The sequence below is a fragment of the Sardina pilchardus genome, chromosome 20 (assembly GCF_963854185.1).
Source record: "Sardina pilchardus chromosome 20, fSarPil1.1, whole genome shotgun sequence".
Taxonomy (NCBI): Eukaryota; Metazoa; Chordata; class Actinopteri; order Clupeiformes; family Clupeidae; genus Sardina; species Sardina pilchardus.
In genome coordinates, this window is record NC_085013.1 from 6,786,621 (window position 1) to 6,804,855 (window position 18,235).

Consider the following 18,235-nt stretch of genomic DNA (forward strand, 5'->3'; position numbering starts at 1 on the left):
CTGTTACACCGTGAAAACCATGTTGCAGTGTAGATCTAAATTATGTATTCATGTACAGCATATTGATATACCATGTAATTGCTTGAGTGTGTGAGTGTGTGTGTGTGTGTGTGTGCGAGTGTGTGTGTAATTGCATTGTTAATGATGTGATTGAGCGCACACTCAATGTGCATGTATGTATCGCAGCATGGTTTAATGTATGCTGATGGGAAAGTATGTATACAAACTGTACATTGATATTGTTTTGAGTTTAAATGCAAACCAACTCAGTGAGAGACAAGGGGGTCGTGAGCTATGTGTGAGTCCTCGTCTTTCTTCTGCCTTCACTCTCTCTTTTTCCCACCCTTTCTCTGTTCCCACCCATGAATGGCACCAGAAGTGTGTGTGTGTGTGTGTGTGTGTGTGTAAGAGTGTATGTCCATCACCTGGGTAACGGCAGCGGGTGAGAGCAGGGTGAGGTTAGTAACTCTCTCTGAGACAAAGGCAGCTCTATTAGTGCTGATGGGGCGCTACGTTGCCGACACACACTCGCACACTCACACACTCTCTTTCTCTCGCACACACACACACACACACACACACACACACACACTGCACACAGGACGGGGCTGTGGGGGCTCTTCAGCTGCCCCATCATCCAACCCCAACCAACCTAACCCAACCCCCTCCCAATCTCACACTGAATGCCCCCTCTACCAGCCCCTGGACCCTGCAATCCCCAGACAAGCACGGGAGACTGGCAAACGACCTGCTGAATAGACGCTTTACACACATTATAATAGTCACCCATAGATGTAGAACTTATCAACACATGCATTTCAATGGAGTTGATTGTATAGAAATGTATGTTACCATAATTAATTTGGGTTTTCAAAATCATTGGCATATCTGCATCATGGGCAGACGGTGTCCTAGAGTGTCCTTATGGTGAGTTTGGGCTGTAGCCACCCCTCTGTTTGAGTCTCATGAGGCAAGCCAGGGAAGAGACAGTGGCCCTGTGGTCCCCCCCCCCCATCACCACCACCACCATACACACACACACACACACTCTCACACTCACAGTCTCCCAATCCCAGGCTGGTTGGCTGGCTGAGCGATCACTCCCCCCCCCCCCCCCTCTATTGGGCATCCCATCCCATCGCTCAGCCAGCCGCATTCCTGGCCTCCTGGCCGAGTTAATTAAGAAGACATCGTCTCCTCCCTCGGACGGCCCTCGTCAGGAGGCCACCCAGGAGCCCGGGGTCCCCCAGTTAAAGCCGCTCCACTGGTGGCCCTCAGGAATGCTGAGCACTGACTGGGCCAGACGCAGCAACACTGCGAAGGCAACAAAACAAGGGAGCGGGGGTGGGGGGTGGCCGGGTTGGTAGCAGTGTGTGTGTGTGTGTGTGTGTGTGTGAGGGGGTGGGGTGGGGGGGTACGGGAGGTTGATTTGGGGCGTAGAAAGTCAAGACATTCCAGGATTTCTCAGCACGTTCTTCTCAGCCCATCCCTCACTGTCAGTCTGACCCGCGCCCAGTCTGATTGAAGGCTGGAGGTCGGCTGGGGACCTCGCGTAGCTTAGCGCCGCAGTCCCACCTCCATCCCCTCTGCTGCACGTCTGATTCAAATACACAACTTCGGACTTTAGGCTCTTTTCAATTCACACAGACATGGGAGGCCATCAGGAAAGATCCCAAACTCTCTGAAAAGTAGTCAGATTTGAACAGTTTACATATAAGGCTGTTAGACCACAAGCAATTGTTTACCAAGCCGATTTTTCTGTATTTTGTGATATGTATGATGCCATACACAAATGTTATTATGATAATTTGAAGAGATGCATTTGCTGAAAATACTATGTTTGATAGTGCTTGTATCAACAGAAAACTATGATAAAAGAAAAAAAAAACACAAAGGGTAAATGTAACTGCTGTCTGGCTAATGAAACAAATAAAATCAAGGAAAACCTAGAAACTGTGTAATTGAACGATGCATCAAAGTAAAAAAGTGTATGGATTTTAGGCCTACCCGAGGGCGTATGAGAATGATTTTCTGCTCCTTTCCCTAGCCCATGCTTTTCCTCTGCAGCAAAAAATCAAAGTGTAAACAAAGTCAATAAATAATGGCCTTGTTCCTCTTTAGTAATTCACAAGTCAAATACCAAAACTGATTGCAATCACCATGGCAAATTAGCAAAAGCAATAACATCAACAGCAATTAAAACATAAAAACATAAAAACAACAACACAAAATCCCAGAGCAAGAGAGTATGATCCTTCTACTGAGTCCCCAGGATCTCCTTAGAAATCACACTTGACATACTTGGGCAGCTGAGATTTCCTTTGACCTCACTTGAAAGGGAGCCAAACACAGAGCACAAGATCTGAGCCTAGAGCGCCCTCTGGTGATGAGGTAAATCAGTGCACAACAACATGATAGTTGGGTTTTAAATGCTGTGGAATAATTTAACCTCCATTGATGGGCAGCTGTGTTTGATGCCATTTTCAAATATACACAGGATAGTTGTTAAGCTCCCTGTACCAGAGAGTAAGGGATTTACTACAGCCTTTGTGTGAATCATGTATGCTTCACCAGAACTACAGCTTTTATTTCAAGAGAAAAAAAGTATTTTCAATGACAAAATGGATCAACATTCAGGGCTACATGAATTCAAACCAGGATCTGTCCTATTCAGGATAATAGTTACCCTGGACATCCACAATTCTCACGAGAGCACAATTTGAATTGTGTGTCAGCAAGATACTCTGGCAATGAGCAATCATGCACGTTACTTTTACCCCAGGCATCGGGGGAGACCAATCACTTCGGTGAATATGATATAGGCGGGCCAGAGGCGAGCTAAACTGATGACGACAGCGCTGTAACGTTCAAAGTCAGTAAACATTGGTCGTAGTGTTATCCAATTGCGTTGAAGTCCAGAATCAGTCAAAGTAAGTGTTGTCCAATTATGTGCAGTGAGATTTTCAAATGCATGCTTTGTGCCGTCCTTTGAGTTGGGCCATTACATTACTCGTGGCCAGATCCTTCATCTGAAAGATTACCAAGGTCTGGATTTTCCAGGCTAGATAATAGTAGCTTCAGTCATGAATCTCTGAATCTCAAACGTGGCTTTTCTCAGCAAAAAACGCAAAACTACATGGGAAATTGTTAATGGTTAAGGGGGAATAAGTCAAAAGAAAAACTATCCGCTCACTGTCTTATATGCTCCCGGTTTAATGGCAAAGTACAATGTTTCAACCACTCAGGTCTTCGTCAGGTACGAAGACCCAAGTCTTCATCAGGTACAGAGACCCAGGTCTTCGTCAGGTATTTTGCCATTAAACCGGGAGCATATGTGGATAGTTTTTCTTTTGACTACGTTTGTGCCCATACCCAGCACCTGTCGAAGTTATATAGATGAGCGTACATTCCTACACTGCCAGGGGGAATAAGTAGCTCTCAAAAACACGCATCTTACTTATCAGGCTGTAAATCTCCTTTGAGACCTGTCTAAGAATGCTCCCTCTGGTAACTGGGGGTCAAGGTTGCGATACTGGGTCAGGTAAGTGGGCTATGATCTGGGTGAGGGGGTCAAGTGAGTGTACAGTGGAGCCTACGGTGGGTGCCTGTACTGTCAAACGAACCCACTGAGACTCAATAAAAGCACTGCTGTGTGACAGCCATATAACTTAAAGAGAGCATTGAAAATGAACATCACGCAATTATGATCTCTGCGCCATGACGCTTGCCGACAGCATTACAAACACACGTACATACATGTGACCTTATAAATTTTATTTTTTAAATTGTGACAATACATCAGCAATGTAACATTTTTCAGGATAAAAACGTTTTTTAAAACTTTAAAGCCCTTATTTTTTTTTTTATTCCTATGAGCAACTTGAACATATATATTTATTCACATATCAAGCAAAAAAATGCAAACACAATTCGTAGCCCAAACAGGACCTGTTTACAAAGAGGAGTGCTTCATGACTTAAGTCCTTGTGAGAGTGGAGAAAATTCCACTCCATTGCATCCCACTCACTCCTGTGCAACAACTCAATGATTTTGCATCAGAATTCATCTTTGACAAAACACACACATACGTACACACTCACAGAAATAGCAATAAAACCTAACATGTCTACATTGATGAGATCCATGATCCCTCTTATTTATTATAGTTTTCATAAATTTAAACATTTACAAAATAAAACGTAGACATAAAGGAAATTACACACCATCCTATGAGTTAACACAGAACATATTGTGCAGTGTCAATAACTACTCACAACTCTTTCAAATACCAATATGTTTATATACAATTTTGACCTCTAGCCCAGCTAGATGACAACATCAAAATAATAATAATAATAATAATAACAATAATAATAAAATAAGTTCATGTGAAAGCTATTTTCCTTTTCTCATTTTAAATGCATATGTATCTCGCTTGCTAATGCTGCACAGTGGGTAGTGATGGTGCTCAAGATCAGAGATCTCTGCCTGCTGAAAATTGGGTCAATACTGCCCCCTGGTGGTTCACTGAAATGCTCTCACATACCTCTAGAAGGCTCCCCTCGCCCCCTAACTGAAGAACCATCTAAAAACATCTTACGTTGGAAAACCTTGAGACCAAAACACTGTACATCTGACATCATGCCACTGCTGCACACTACTCTACGGTCATGCACCTCTCCACCGTGGACCACGTTTCTCGGCCCGCGGATGGAGCATGCGTCTAAGCACCAGAGCTTACTTGAAATTGAACGTTTTGGTTTTTGAAGATCAACCACGAGGTCCTCACAGTGGTGCAGAAAAAAAGACAGCCAGTAATAGAAATCAAGACTAGCGTGTGTGTGTGTGTGTGTGTGTGTGTGTGTGTGTGTGTGTGTGTGTGTGTGTGTGTGTGTGTGTGTGTGTGTGTGTGTGTGTGTATGTGTGTATGTATGTGTGTGTGTATGTGTGTGTGGAGGGGTGGGAGGGTTGTGGGTGTCCATGCTCTGTGTGTAAATAAAGTTTAAAGCTGTGCATTGCATTGTTTGATGTGAGGTTCTAGCTTTTTTGTTGTTTTGCTCATCTTGCCACAAAGTGAACCCAGCCTTAGGCAAAGACTTGGAGCATGCTCAGTAGGTCACTCTCCGACTCTAAGAAAGGCTTTTGCCGTGCGCACAGTCTGCACACGCACAGGAGAACTCACAGCTGCAGCACACGAACACAAGCCGAGTCAAAAAACGATGCGTTATTTCAATTAAACACACTGGGACACACACACACACTGCACATGTAAAAAGACCCCTCTCCGTCCCCCCCGTCCCCCCGACCACTGTCAAAGAAGAGTGAGCCTAACGGGAGATGATCTGCTGTCGCCCGTATAATGTGCCTTCACAGAGCACGCAACCAAACGTGACCCCATGAGACATGCATCAGAAAATACTCCGTTACAAAGACAGGAAGCCACTACAACTCTGCCCTCTCCAGCAACGTGGCCTGGCGAGCAATAAAAGCGAGAACTCCACCGTTCCGAATGGCCACGTCGTACAGCCACACCGCCATCATCGGTAGAACTCAGAGGCTTTCGAGTCTGGAGAATGGGGTCACCGACAAGCTGGCGCAAAAACCGCAACTCAACCATGCTCTACATATCATGAAATACCCCAACTAGAGGAAACTGCCTTTGAAACTAACCAACAAGCGTAAACCCTCAAAAACACAACACAATAGCCAACAGAGTTAACACACACACGTACAAACATAAATAGAACCGACAGAAAGACAAGAGCAGAATCCTAGTTATAAGTCTAGGCAAAGGGTCAATTGCATAATTCTAATAACTTCTGGATGGCTGAGAAGCCTGGGGAACATTCCCCTCTCTATGGCACAGGCAGTAAAGGGCACTGACTCACAGCAAGGTAGGGAGGGGTCAGGCCAAATAGTCCTGCTTTGATATTGGACTCACTGAAAAGGGTACACACAGCTATTATGAATAAGGGCTTGGAATAAGGACACGCTCTGCGCGTTAATGAGTGGAAATCTACTGAACTGGATAGTTTTCGAGAGTACACGCAGACAAATACACAGACTCACACACAGACTCACACACACACACACACACACACACACACACACACACACACACACACACACACACAGGGAGGGATAAACAAAGGCTGGCTATCCCTGGAGGAAGGTTCAGCGTAGGACACGTCGGCCCTCTCCAGCTCTCCTCAAACTCCCTCTCTGTTCTATTATTACACGCAGAGGAGGAGGAGGCAGCACAAGTGACTGCGGGTGGGCAGCCAGAGTGTGTGAGCGAGCGAAAAAAAAAGGAGAGAGAGGTGTGTGTGTGTGTGTGTGTGTGTGTGTGTGTGTGTGTGTGTGTCCTTATAGGAGAGCACATGTTGATGTAGGTATCAGATGGTGGTGATCATGCGGAGGTCGCTGGCAGACAAACGGTTTACACACAGCAGTGTCCGCTGATCTCGCACGTCCTCCTCACACCGGGGCGAAATTCCTCCCCAACTCTCCCCAACTCTCCCCCCCCATCCGAGAGCGCCCCAGCAGCTCCGCAAACCACTGGACCCCATTTACCAACGCTAATAAATAATAAGAACTTGAGATTTACGCAACGCCTTTCAGGGTGTCCAAGCTCGCTTCACAAACATTTAGATTTACAACAAAAAAACGTTGTAGGCTGTCCAGAGACGTCAGCTGGTCGACTGTTCTGGAGCGTGAGGGCAGCTACAGACAAGGCTCGATCGCCAAAAGCACATGCCAGTGCTTAGAGGTGCACACGCTAAAGCTGGATCGTTCTATTGCACTCACTGGGTCCAACCGCCACAAAGAAGACATCACTCAACTCTCAGGGCTTGGTCAAGGTCAGGGTTACATGCGTTTGGTAGTGCTTCAGACCCACCAGCCATGATATGCAGAGTGGATTCAATGCAATTAGTGCAATCACCATGAAGCTTGCGGCTACGCCATGGTACTGGCAGGGAGTAGATGACCTTGGAAGGGTAATGCTGTATCCCATCAAACCAAGAGCAGCGAGCTGAATTAGCCACACGGACACAGCCGTCCCTCAGAGCTGGACACCAGCATGGTGAGGGAAAAAAAAGAGTGCTAAAGTCAATTTGGGTCTTACCCACAGGAACGACATGTGAATCACGTGGAGGAATACGTCAACATCTGAGCAGCCATTAATTAGCAAGTAACATACTACTTCAACAGCCACATCTGACCATGCCAATAGGACACCTTATAGTCTAGACTGACCGTCCACCACTGACCAACCGCCACTGACCAACCGTTTGTCCCCTTTCACGTCCCCTCATGGCATATCCAAGGCCACACAGGCCAGACATCACAGAGGTTCGAACGTTTTGGCTGATGAGAACAAAACAGACATCTCCAAGATTTTCTAGGGAGAGGACCCCACCCAGTCATTTCAGCCCAACCCCATCCAACATCATTTTGTCTCTGGCTAAGATATCCCCCTCCCCAAAGCCAACTGAGGAAGTACAGATACACTCACATATGGGTCACTGGACACGGGTTAGTCAGGCAAATGACTACTGCCAACTCGCTGTCTCTTTTGTCAATGGACACATAACAGTTCAGAACAAATATTTTTGCTTTCTGGAAAGGTCTTGACAGATTTTGATGTGAAATTCAAGGGCATAGATTGCATTCTGCATAGAAAAAATCACATTGAAACAACAAACAAATATCAGACAAGTCGAGCACATCATTTCACTATGGTTGTGACGTCACTAAAATAATGAATGTATGTGTAAACTTGTGTAGACGTACTCGCACATGGTTTTTACATAAACACCCTAAAACATTTTCAGTTAAAAAGACTAAACTCACTGACATAATGGATCAGGTAAATATTAAATATTATGGCACATATAGGGCACAATCTAAAACATTATTTTGAAAAATAAAACCTTAATTTTTTTTCAACATTTCACAAAGGCCCCCCCCCCCTCAAAACAAAGAGATATGCCAAGTATACCACAGATATAAGTTAACACATGTAACAATTGTCATCATATAAAAAACTCTCTTCGTATAGAAATCTTCAATAAATATGCCATTTTCCTTTCTGTACACGTTTTCCTTGGCTAGAAAAGTTACTAGCGCTCTGTGCTGTCCAGAAAAGCACAGCAGAAATCACTTTACTCCTAATCGTTTTCATCCCTTTTTGATCTCCAAATCAGCCTTTCCATTTAATTAGCTGATCCTGTTTGTGTGTGTGTGTGTGTGTGTGTGTGTGTGTGTGTGTGGACCCTTACTCGTGCCACCTGGCACTCTCACACACACGGCCAAGGTGAAAGGATGGCGTTGCGACAACTTGCCTCTGCGCCGCCACACGTGCAACAGCAGCCCTTTATAACATGCTGCTGGGCACAGACACACAGGCGTACTCACACACAGGCGCGTATACGCAACCACGTAGCATAACGCAGAACACACACGGACACGTTTCCCTGATGAAAAAGTCACTGTTGGAGTGGTCTGGCCTGATATTATTAGCTCTAACATTTCCACCACGGCCTGAATGGTTACTACGGCGCCGGTGTCGTACCACTAACGCCACACCAATACGGAATTGTGGGTACGGTTACGACCGTACCTTTGTGTCCCTCGGTTGTGCTGCAAGTACCTTTTTAAAAAAAATCTGACGGCAGGACCCACTGGGTCAGCTGCCTGTCCCCTGTGTACCACAGCACACTCATCTCCTTTGTTCCTCACTCAAGAAAGACTGACACCGCGATGAACCGTAGCTGTGTTTTGAACTCGTTTTGGTCTTTCGATCTGTCGCCGTCTTCGCTCAACACCAATGGCTGACAACAAACACGCACAAGAGGAGGTAACCGATCGGCGAACAGCTTTACACGCCTCGAGGAAAAACCAAACGGTGCCAAGGAAAACAGCGCCACGCGCAGTCCGATTCTGCAGCAACGTGCGTGGAACCATTCAGTCTGCCGGTGGAAAAACGAGCCTATTGCTAAAGGTGAACGAAGCGTGGGAGACTCCGGCTCCTGGCATGCGCTTGACCTGTGCGATGTGTTTTGCTTTTTTGTTTTTGTCGTTTTGCTATTGTTTTGTTTTTTTGTTAGTTTTTTTTTTCGTTTGTGGTTTTTGCAGGGAGGCGTGTGCATGTTCATGCATGCTGGCTGGAGGCGACAGTGCATGCAGTCGAGGTTTCTACTATGGAGGTTAAGGAGGGTGGGGCCGGGCGGTCGGTCCCCGGGGGGGACGGGGGGGACACCCCCACCCCGTCTGAGGGAAAAGAAAAAGCCCTGCTGCGGTTACCAGAACCCATGCTGGAAGACCTCGCTCAGAGCGGTGTAGGCTGGTGACACCCTCGCCCTTCCTCCTCCTCCTCCTCCTCTTCCTCCTCCTCCTCCTCTTCATATTTCCCCAGCGACGCCGTCTCCTCCTCGGGGCAGAGAGCCAGCGGCGTGCTGGTGGAAGGGCGAGGCGCGGACTCGGCTGCTCCGTCGGCGAGCCCCGTGGCGGTGGCGGCGGTAGCGGTAGCGGCGGGGGAGTGCTTGTCCTGGGACTGCGAGGAGGAGGAGGAGGAGTGCGTGCTCTCGCTGGAGCTGCTGCGCGTGTCCGTGCTCGTGCTCGTCTTCTTCATCTTGCGGCGCTTGGCCAGCGGCGCCTTGTCCACCGTCTGCAGCCGGAAGCCCTGACGCTTCACCTTGTTGAAGGCCTGAGGGGGGACGGCAAGCACAGGGGGTCAAGCACACATCAGGACGGGGACTGGACACATTGACAGTGTCTACATGGCTAAGTGACAGTCCAAAGGGTCTTCTTGAAAGAAAACAATTCATAATTGGCTAATTATGAACGGCTTGGCCATGATGCTGACCTCTCCTCAAGAGAAAGTAAACACAGAGTGGCATATTTGTTTTCCTTCCATCTCACTTCCTGCCTCTGCCTGACATCCCCCTGCCCTTTCTACCCCACAAGGTAACCCCACAAACAACAAAAACACACACAAATTCAAAGATTTCCCACAATTGCTCTACATTGTTACAGTAATATTTCCACAATAAAAGTCATGGCATTTCTGTATCACTAGTTTTCATTATCAACATTTCACTATCAACATTTTTATCAAGAGTTTTTTTTTTGTTTTGACCAAAATTCAGGTGGGATGGCTTCATGGCATTATCCCAGACCTCCACACCCTCCAGTCCCCAAAACCCTCCACCCCACACCCCATTCCCTCTGGCCCTCTCTTACGTTGAAGGTGACTTTAACGCAGGTGTGCACCGAGGCGGTAGACGAGCCCAGGATGTCCGGCGTCATGAGGGGGTTGGACGAGAGCTGGCTGTCGTCCTGCAGCCAGGCGTTGTAGCGCAGGCCGCACATCTTTATCCGCTTGTTTGGGTCCACCGTCAGGAGCTCTACACACACACACACACACACACACACACACACACACAAGCAAGCACAGATACGTAAGGGATAATCAACGATGCGCCGTGCGTTTATAGGAAAATAATACACGTTCGAAGTGGTAATAAGGACCAGACGCCGCAGGCGGAGGGGACTTTACACTTCGATAAGTGCATTATTTAGATACAACGTTGTTGTTTTTACCGTTACATTGACATTGGCGAATTAATATTCAAGTGTAATAAGCCCAAAAGTAGGGAACTACTTCATAGCCGTGCGGTATATAGAAAAATAATGCACGTTCCAAACAGCGCATCACAATAGGAAATTTGACCAAGCAGTGGTATAAATGCACACACACAACACACACAATATGATTACAGTGAGATTCTCAGGACAGAATCAAATGTCTAAATTATGTCATAGTAAATAATTCATTGACAAAACAGTTCTGTTTGTGTGTGTGTGTGTGTGTGTGTGTGTGTGTCTCTGTGTGTCTGTGAGAGTGTGTGCTTGTGCTGGCTGCTATTTTAACTTCTCATGTTCCATGATCCAGAAACAGGACGCTCAACATTCATTATGAGAAAAGATTACATGGGCCTCTCTGGAGAGCGCGGTGCTTTCCCAGGTCTTCCCCTCACCTTGGATCAGGTCCTTGGCCTGCTGGGAGACGCTCTTCCAGGCCTCCCCCTCGAAAGAGAAGTCGCCCTGCTTAATCTTCCTCATGATCTCCTCGGCGCTCGTGTGGGTCAAGCTCTTCTCCTGGCACTGGAAGGGCACCTGGCCCGACAGCATCGTGTACTGTGTACACACACACACACACACACACACACACACACACACACACACACACACACAAACACACAAACACACAAACACACAAACATACACACACAGGAGTGTGAGAAGAAGAGGAGTGTTTATTCAGGCACACTGCCAACCTCATAGTGTTATCTCTCAGGGTTTACTCGGTAGGTCATGCTGCCTCACAGCCAAGTCACATGTTCTCAGACCCAGATTCTCCACGCAAATAAGCAATAAGACAAATCACATCACGTATGCGCATCACCAGCCTGCCGCTAACGTCTTGACCCAGTAGCTTGGGACATCACTCCATGTTCCCTCCCTGGCAGAGGCAAATCTGCACACCCTGTGCTCGTCCGCCCTGTTGCTCGAGGGGGGGAATAGTCACACTGCAGGTTTACTAACTACACCCCGCACACCACATCTCTTAATGCCCCGTGATTAGCGAAGGAACGTTAGAACTACCTGAACACTGTACCAGACAAAGCTGGGAAGCTTTGTCTTTTACGCAAAATGACCAGTAGGGCCAGTTTTAAAAGTGACCGTTTTTGGGGAGAGTAATGAACATTGTCATCGTGCTCATCATCTTGTCGGGGCCCAACAGAGAGCGTATTGTTCCCCAGTGGCCGCATGTAAACCAGTATCCAGTAACCAGTGTCACCAGTCCGACCAGTTCCTCCGGCCTGGACAAACCCTTGGCAGGGCACAGCAGCGCTAGCTCCACCGCACGCTCAGCAAGAGTGGCTCTTTAGCCACACATGGCGATTACTGTGATTTATTTTCATGCAAAACAAAATATGTACAAACACGTTTATTTCTTGGGCCAGCTAGTAATTTCTGATTTACTTTTCAGTGAATTGTGTGTTCATTGAGTCTGCTCCGAGAGGGCATTTGCCGCGAATTGTCATTGCTCACAACGGTCACGGCTCCGTAAACAAGAGCGTGTTTGTCATCTCCGGCTTCGACGCCGCCGTGCCCCAGAACGAGCCTGACCAACACCACCATCATTTGCACATGAATTACGACGGCAATAATAATAGCCGTCTCTCACAGAGGCAATTTAGCGTTCTCCGCTAACGTCTGAGCCAGCCCAATGGCCCTTCTGCCTGAGGAGGAGAATCAAAACAGAAAACATGAAATGGCTCAACTAAAGAGGGAGGGTGAGTGGGGGAGTGTAGGCAGGGCAGAGAGGCCGCTTGTGTAGAGTGAGGGAGTGAGTACTGTAGGTGTGTGTGCTTGCAGTGCATGTGCATGTGTGTGTGCAGTGTGAATGTGTGTGTGCCTGTGTGTGTGTGTGTGAGTGAATGAGTGCGTGTGTGTGTGTATATGCAGTGTGTGTGTAAGCGCACAGTGTGTGTGTGTGTGTGTGTGTGTGTGTGTGTGTGTGTGTGTAGTATGAAAACTGTGTGAGCATGTGTGTGTGTGTGTGTGTGTGTGTGTGTGTGTGTGTAGTATTATGAAAGTGTGTGTTTAAATGTGTAGTATTATGAAAAGTGTGTGTGTATATGTGTAGTATTATGAACTGTGTGAGCGCAGTGTGTGTGAGTGTGTGTGCAGTGTGTTCAGACTGAAAGCCCCTGTGGGGAGGACTGTCCAATGAGAGGAGCACTCCCATTGCCACTTCATAAAACTGGACAGACTGACCGTGGTCACAGGGCCAAGCTTTGTCAAACAGGACACTCTCTATCTCTCTCTGTCTCTCTCTCTCCCTCTCTCTCTCTCTTTCTCTCTCTCTCCCTCTCCGTCTTTCTGTCTCTCTTCTTTTCTCTTCTATGCCATTCTATTCACTTACATCCCTCATATTCCTTTAAAACATGTCCCTAGATAGTTGTTTATCCATCTTCCTCTCTCACACACACACACACACACACACACACACACACACACACACACACACACACACACACACACACACTCCCCCTGAGGGCAGGAGAGGAGCAGCGCTGTGGTGCGCTGTGTGCTGCACTGCCTTGCGTGCTCTGATGTGATGCTCTCAGACAGACGAGCCTGGAGCACAGGCACACAAGAGGACGCGGCTCAACATGCAGGATTAGTCAAGCAGATCACACCCACCCACCCACACACACACACACACACACACCCACGTGAACACACACACCCACACAAAAACACACACACACTCCTACACAATCTCTTTTGCTCTCTCTGTGTCTCTCTCTCTGCGTCTCTCTCTCTCTGTATGTCTCTCTCTCTGCGTCTCTCTCTCTGTATGTCTCTCTTTCTGCGTGTCTCCCTCTCTTCTCTCACTTTCTTCTCTCACTCTCTTCTCTCACTCTCTTCTCCTCTCCCTCTCCCTCTCCCTCTCCCTCTCTTCTCTCCCTCTCCCTCTCCCTCTCTTCTCTCTCCCTCTCCCTCTCCCTCTGCCTCCGTGTGGAGGGCTCCTGTCCCGTTGGCCTGGCTGTGGGGGCCAGGGGGCCCCTGCTGTCTGGCTCGCTCTGGAGCTTCCCTCCCTGAGGGTCCTGCTGGAGCTCAGTGCTATCAGCCAGCCTGCTATCAGGGGCACCAGTCACGCAGGCCTGGGGGTTGACCTGGAGGGTCAGGGCCTCTTGGAGGGACAGGAGATCTCCGATAACGTGAGATCTCTACTATGTGGATGCATGAGTGCAAAGCCAGCGAGACCCCAGCTAGACTCAGGTCTAGTGCAGGTCAAGTGGAAGTAAATATGGTACACACATGCACACAACTACGCACACTCACACACACACACACACACACACTCTCTCTTACACACACACACACACACACACACACACACTCACGGATGAGCGCACACAGAAACACACATACACACACACACACACACACACACACACACACACTTTCCCACACTAAATGGCTCAAAAACCAGCAGGTCTACCATATCCATCCAACTACAAGTATTGCTTGTGATCAGAACAACTTTGCATGGGCCAGAGCAACTGCTATTACAAGAGCTACATTTTGACATTTTGTTAGACATTTTTTAATCATTCTATTCAACCAAAGACTCAGACTTGCATGTTAGAAACTTGCATGTCAGAAGCATCTTCAGAAGTGGCTAGAACATTTCCATATGAAAAAGAGCCCTTCATATCCTGTATTCCATGGCCAGTGTCCCCTTGGTAATGCCATGGCAAACAAACATCTGTGACCGTTAAGGACCACCCTGAGCACACCAGACAAAAGCAAACGATAAGCTGATACAGAGATTAAAAGTGCAATCCCTGATTGGTCAACTGCCAGAGAAGGCATTATATAATTTAAAGGAGCAGTCATGGATTGCACAGAAAGTCATGTTTGTTTGCGCTCATGTTTATATCTAAATCTATAAGCAGACGCTTTTGTGCAAAAAACTATTGTATTTCATATTAACCAAGAACCAAACGAAAGACACTATCTACTACTATATACTAACTTCAGTCTTCCAAGAGAAACTCCACGCAGGGTTACGGTTTTGTTTGGGGGACAGGCTGCCCTGACTTTGCCTGTTTCCAGTTTTCGGAGCCTGAGCTGCCTGCAGAGAGACCGGATATTTTCACCGTGTGCTCATGAAATGGGCAGCTAGTAGCGGTCGCGAGGAGGTGACTACCGAATGTGACGAAAAATTTTATGGGCTTGAAATGGCGTAAAAAATCCCTGACTGCAGTAAACGTGGAGCTTCATGTACAACATCAAAGGGGCATTTGCTGATTGCGCAACAGACCACGCCCGACGTGTCCTGTCCCACAAAACACCTTTCACTAGCCCCTCCGTGACGGCGATCAAACATTTAGAGCGGATGTTAGGGGGCACTAACTTCATTTAAAAGTCATGGTTTTACCATTATTCATCACTTCCCTCTCGTTTTTCCACTTCCTCTTCCCTCAATTGTTTTTTCCCTCTCCTTTACAACACACATCCCGGGATTCATCGAACGGCTTTGGAATTAAAATTGCATGTAGTCATTTAGCAGGGGAGTTACGGTGTCCTCCACCACAGCACAGTGGAAATTGACTTTTCCTCATAACTGGGACTAACTGTACTGTACTACGGTTTGAAACAACAAGTCAGTAATGTGATGTAATGGGCAGTATGATTTATTTATTTTTGTCCAAAATATAAACAAGTGAATGGGAGTTCAGAACTTCTCAAGTAGTAATAGCCAACTTTTGTGAATCACTACCTGAACAAATTGAAAATGAGACAATGAGTACCCACTTATAGTATCTTGTGCTGTCCAATTTTGCACGCGCACGCACACGCAAACACACACACAGGATGACTCACCAGGATGACCCCTAGGCTCCAGAGGTCGCAGGACTCGTCGTAGCCGTCGTAGGTGAGGATCTCCGGCGCGGCGTACTGCAGGGTGAAGCAGGGCGTCTTCAGCAGCTGGTTGTCGGGGGGCTTGAGCCGGGCGAAGCCAAAGTCGATCACCTTGATCTCAGAGTGCTCACAGTCATCCGTAAACAGCAAGTTCTATGAGCAGGAGCGGAATGGGTCACGATCAGACATGGCTCAACTGGATCATGTACAAATTACAGAAATACATTTGCCATGCATGTATGTTTGTGCATCGGATTTTCAAATGTGTGTGTGGGTGTGTGAGTGTGTGTGCGCAACATGGTGGAAATACTCCAATGGGCTGCTTATACAGTATGTGTGCATATGCATGACCTGAACGAGATATGCAATCATCATACAGATGAACTGTTTCTCCATTCCCCTGCACGTGTGAATGTTTCATATCTGTTTGTAAGTGGCATGTGACTGCCTCTGTGTGTGTATAATTATCTGTGTGTGTGTGGGAGATATGTGAACGTGTGTGTGTGTGTGTGTGTATGTGTGTGCGTGCATGTCTGTGTGTGTGGGGGGGATATGTGAACGTGTGTGTGTGTGTGATATGTGGACGTGTGTGTGTGTGTGTGCGTGCATGCGTGTGTGGGATATGTGAACGTGTGTGTCTGTGTGTATGTCTGCTTGATATGTGAACGTGTGTGTGTGTGTGTGTGTGTGTGTGTGTGTGTGTGTGTGTGTGTGTGTGTGTGTGTGATATGTGAACGTGTGTGTGTGTGTGTGTGTGTGTGTGTCACCTCAGGCTTGAGGTCTCGGTGCACCACGCCGACGTCGTGCATGTGGCTGACGGCGGACACCAGGCGTCTCATGATGCGGCTGGCCTCCGTCTCGCTGAAGTGCTGCTTCCGCCGGATACGCTCCAGCAGCTCCCCTCCCCGCAGCAGCTCCAGCACCAGGTACGTGTGCAGCTGGACACATCAGCACACACACACACACACACACACACACACACACAGGCAGGTAGACGTACACACACACACACACACACACACACACACACACACACACACACAGGCAGGCAGACGTGTACACACACACACACACACACACACACACACACACACACACACACACACACAGACACACAGACAGACAGACAGACAGACAGACAGACAGACAGAGACAGACACACACACAGACACACACACACACACAGCAGGTTTTAATCCTAACCCAATACCGGAATTGGAAAAGATTGGAATCCTGCCTCCATATGCTCAAACCATGATCACAAAAGCACAACACTAATGTAAGGATCCCAATTCTCAGACTGATGACATTTCTTTCAATCATAATGTGGACTATTGATTAGCTATGAAAAATACAGCAACTTTGAGTAACCTTTTACCTTTTCACATGAGAAACTAGCTTGGAAGCAAGAAATGTAAATACAATGTATTTGTCTTCACTGATACCCACTGAGGAACACAATGGTCTCTGTCCCACAGACAATGTAAATGCAGTGTACGTTGTGATGTTGTATTTGATTAGCACAGAAGGAAACAATGGTACTCAGTCTCACCCATAGCATCCCCCATGTGATCCCTAAAGGAATAACCCTTAACCTGTCGACCTCCAAACATGTGACTACTCTCAAATGTCCTTAACCTGTCACAAACTGGGTAACCTATAAAAGGGAAATCAACACATTATTCTGGGAGTTATTCTGCACCCAGATGCTCCCACACAGTAGGTGTGTAGTCTTCAATCCTCTGAGCTGGTACTGTATTTTCATTCTCTGACTGTTTTGCACGATAGCCTAAGTAATTCCTTTAACCTGTTGAAGTAACTTTCACACTATGCATTTAGATGTACTTCTGTAATGTGTTGGATGAATAACTTGCACCTGTCCAATAAATTGTTAAACTCTGACCCGCATGGCTTTCTTGCGGCAATTAGATATCCTTTGGGTTACGGTGAGCCACAAGGAACGGCTAGGATTAGTTCTCGTGGCCGTACAGGCTAATCAAGTGGAGGTGGCATGCTATTAGAAGAACTGACCATTGTATTATACTGTGATGGGTCGCTGGTTTTATTATAGTAGTCTGGGATTAGGCATCTAGAACCTTAGCACACCGTGAACCCTCTGTAGCTTTGGTAAGATGTTTATTTCCAGGTGAGCATAGCGACCCAGGTCAGCACTGTAGCCTCTGACCGGTCCACAACTAGGATCATTACTTGTGCTTGGTACTTCCCGAATCAACCGGCCGAGGAGGGCCTGCGCAACACTATTCCTGGAGAAAACGAGTCTAATTAGCACATTGTGATGGAAAGCACTCATAGTATGAATTGACGTTCATATTGCAATATTTTGGGCGTCTGCCTACCATGTATAGTAATAGTACTTTGTAACAGAAACTTTTCCATATTTAGCGAGGTCAGAAATGATTAGGTTTACAGGGGTTCTTAATCCATTGATATTTTCAACAGTGCGCGGATGCTTCACGAATTTCCTTCGACCGCTTTCTGTTCCCTCATTGGTTCAGAAAAGTGACGTCATTACAGGTGGTGCCCCGTGTGAGGACACGTGACCTCGTTTAAACCAATCACGTGTAAGAAGTAAGCTCCGCGCAATATTCAGTTTTTACGCAGTGACGCAGACTACCAATGTGGGATTTAAACTCCTTCCCTGTCTACAGCTGTCGTGAGTATTGTATTATTTTTAAGACCAGTTTCGAGGACAAGTTATGATCAC

At 47.1% G+C, this 18,235-nt stretch overlaps 1 protein-coding gene across 1 annotated transcript in view; it reads right to left on the reverse strand.

The window, feature by feature from the left end:
- Positions 1-3,766: 3,766 nt before the first annotated feature.
- rps6ka5 (ribosomal protein S6 kinase, polypeptide 5) overlaps positions 3,767-18,235 on the reverse strand; it is a 32,301-nt gene continuing 17,832 nt past the window's right edge. Inside the window, exons 13-17 of the mRNA XM_062522452.1 lie at positions 16,278-16,448; positions 15,472-15,663; positions 11,043-11,202; positions 10,246-10,409; positions 3,767-9,709 (exon numbers count right to left, since the gene is read on the reverse strand). Of these exons, the coding sequence (XP_062378436.1) occupies positions 9,332-9,709; positions 10,246-10,409; positions 11,043-11,202; positions 15,472-15,663; positions 16,278-16,448 (1,065 nt within the window). The 3' untranslated portion in view covers positions 3,767-9,331. The remainder of the gene's footprint in view (positions 9,710-10,245; positions 10,410-11,042; positions 11,203-15,471; positions 15,664-16,277; positions 16,449-18,235) is intronic.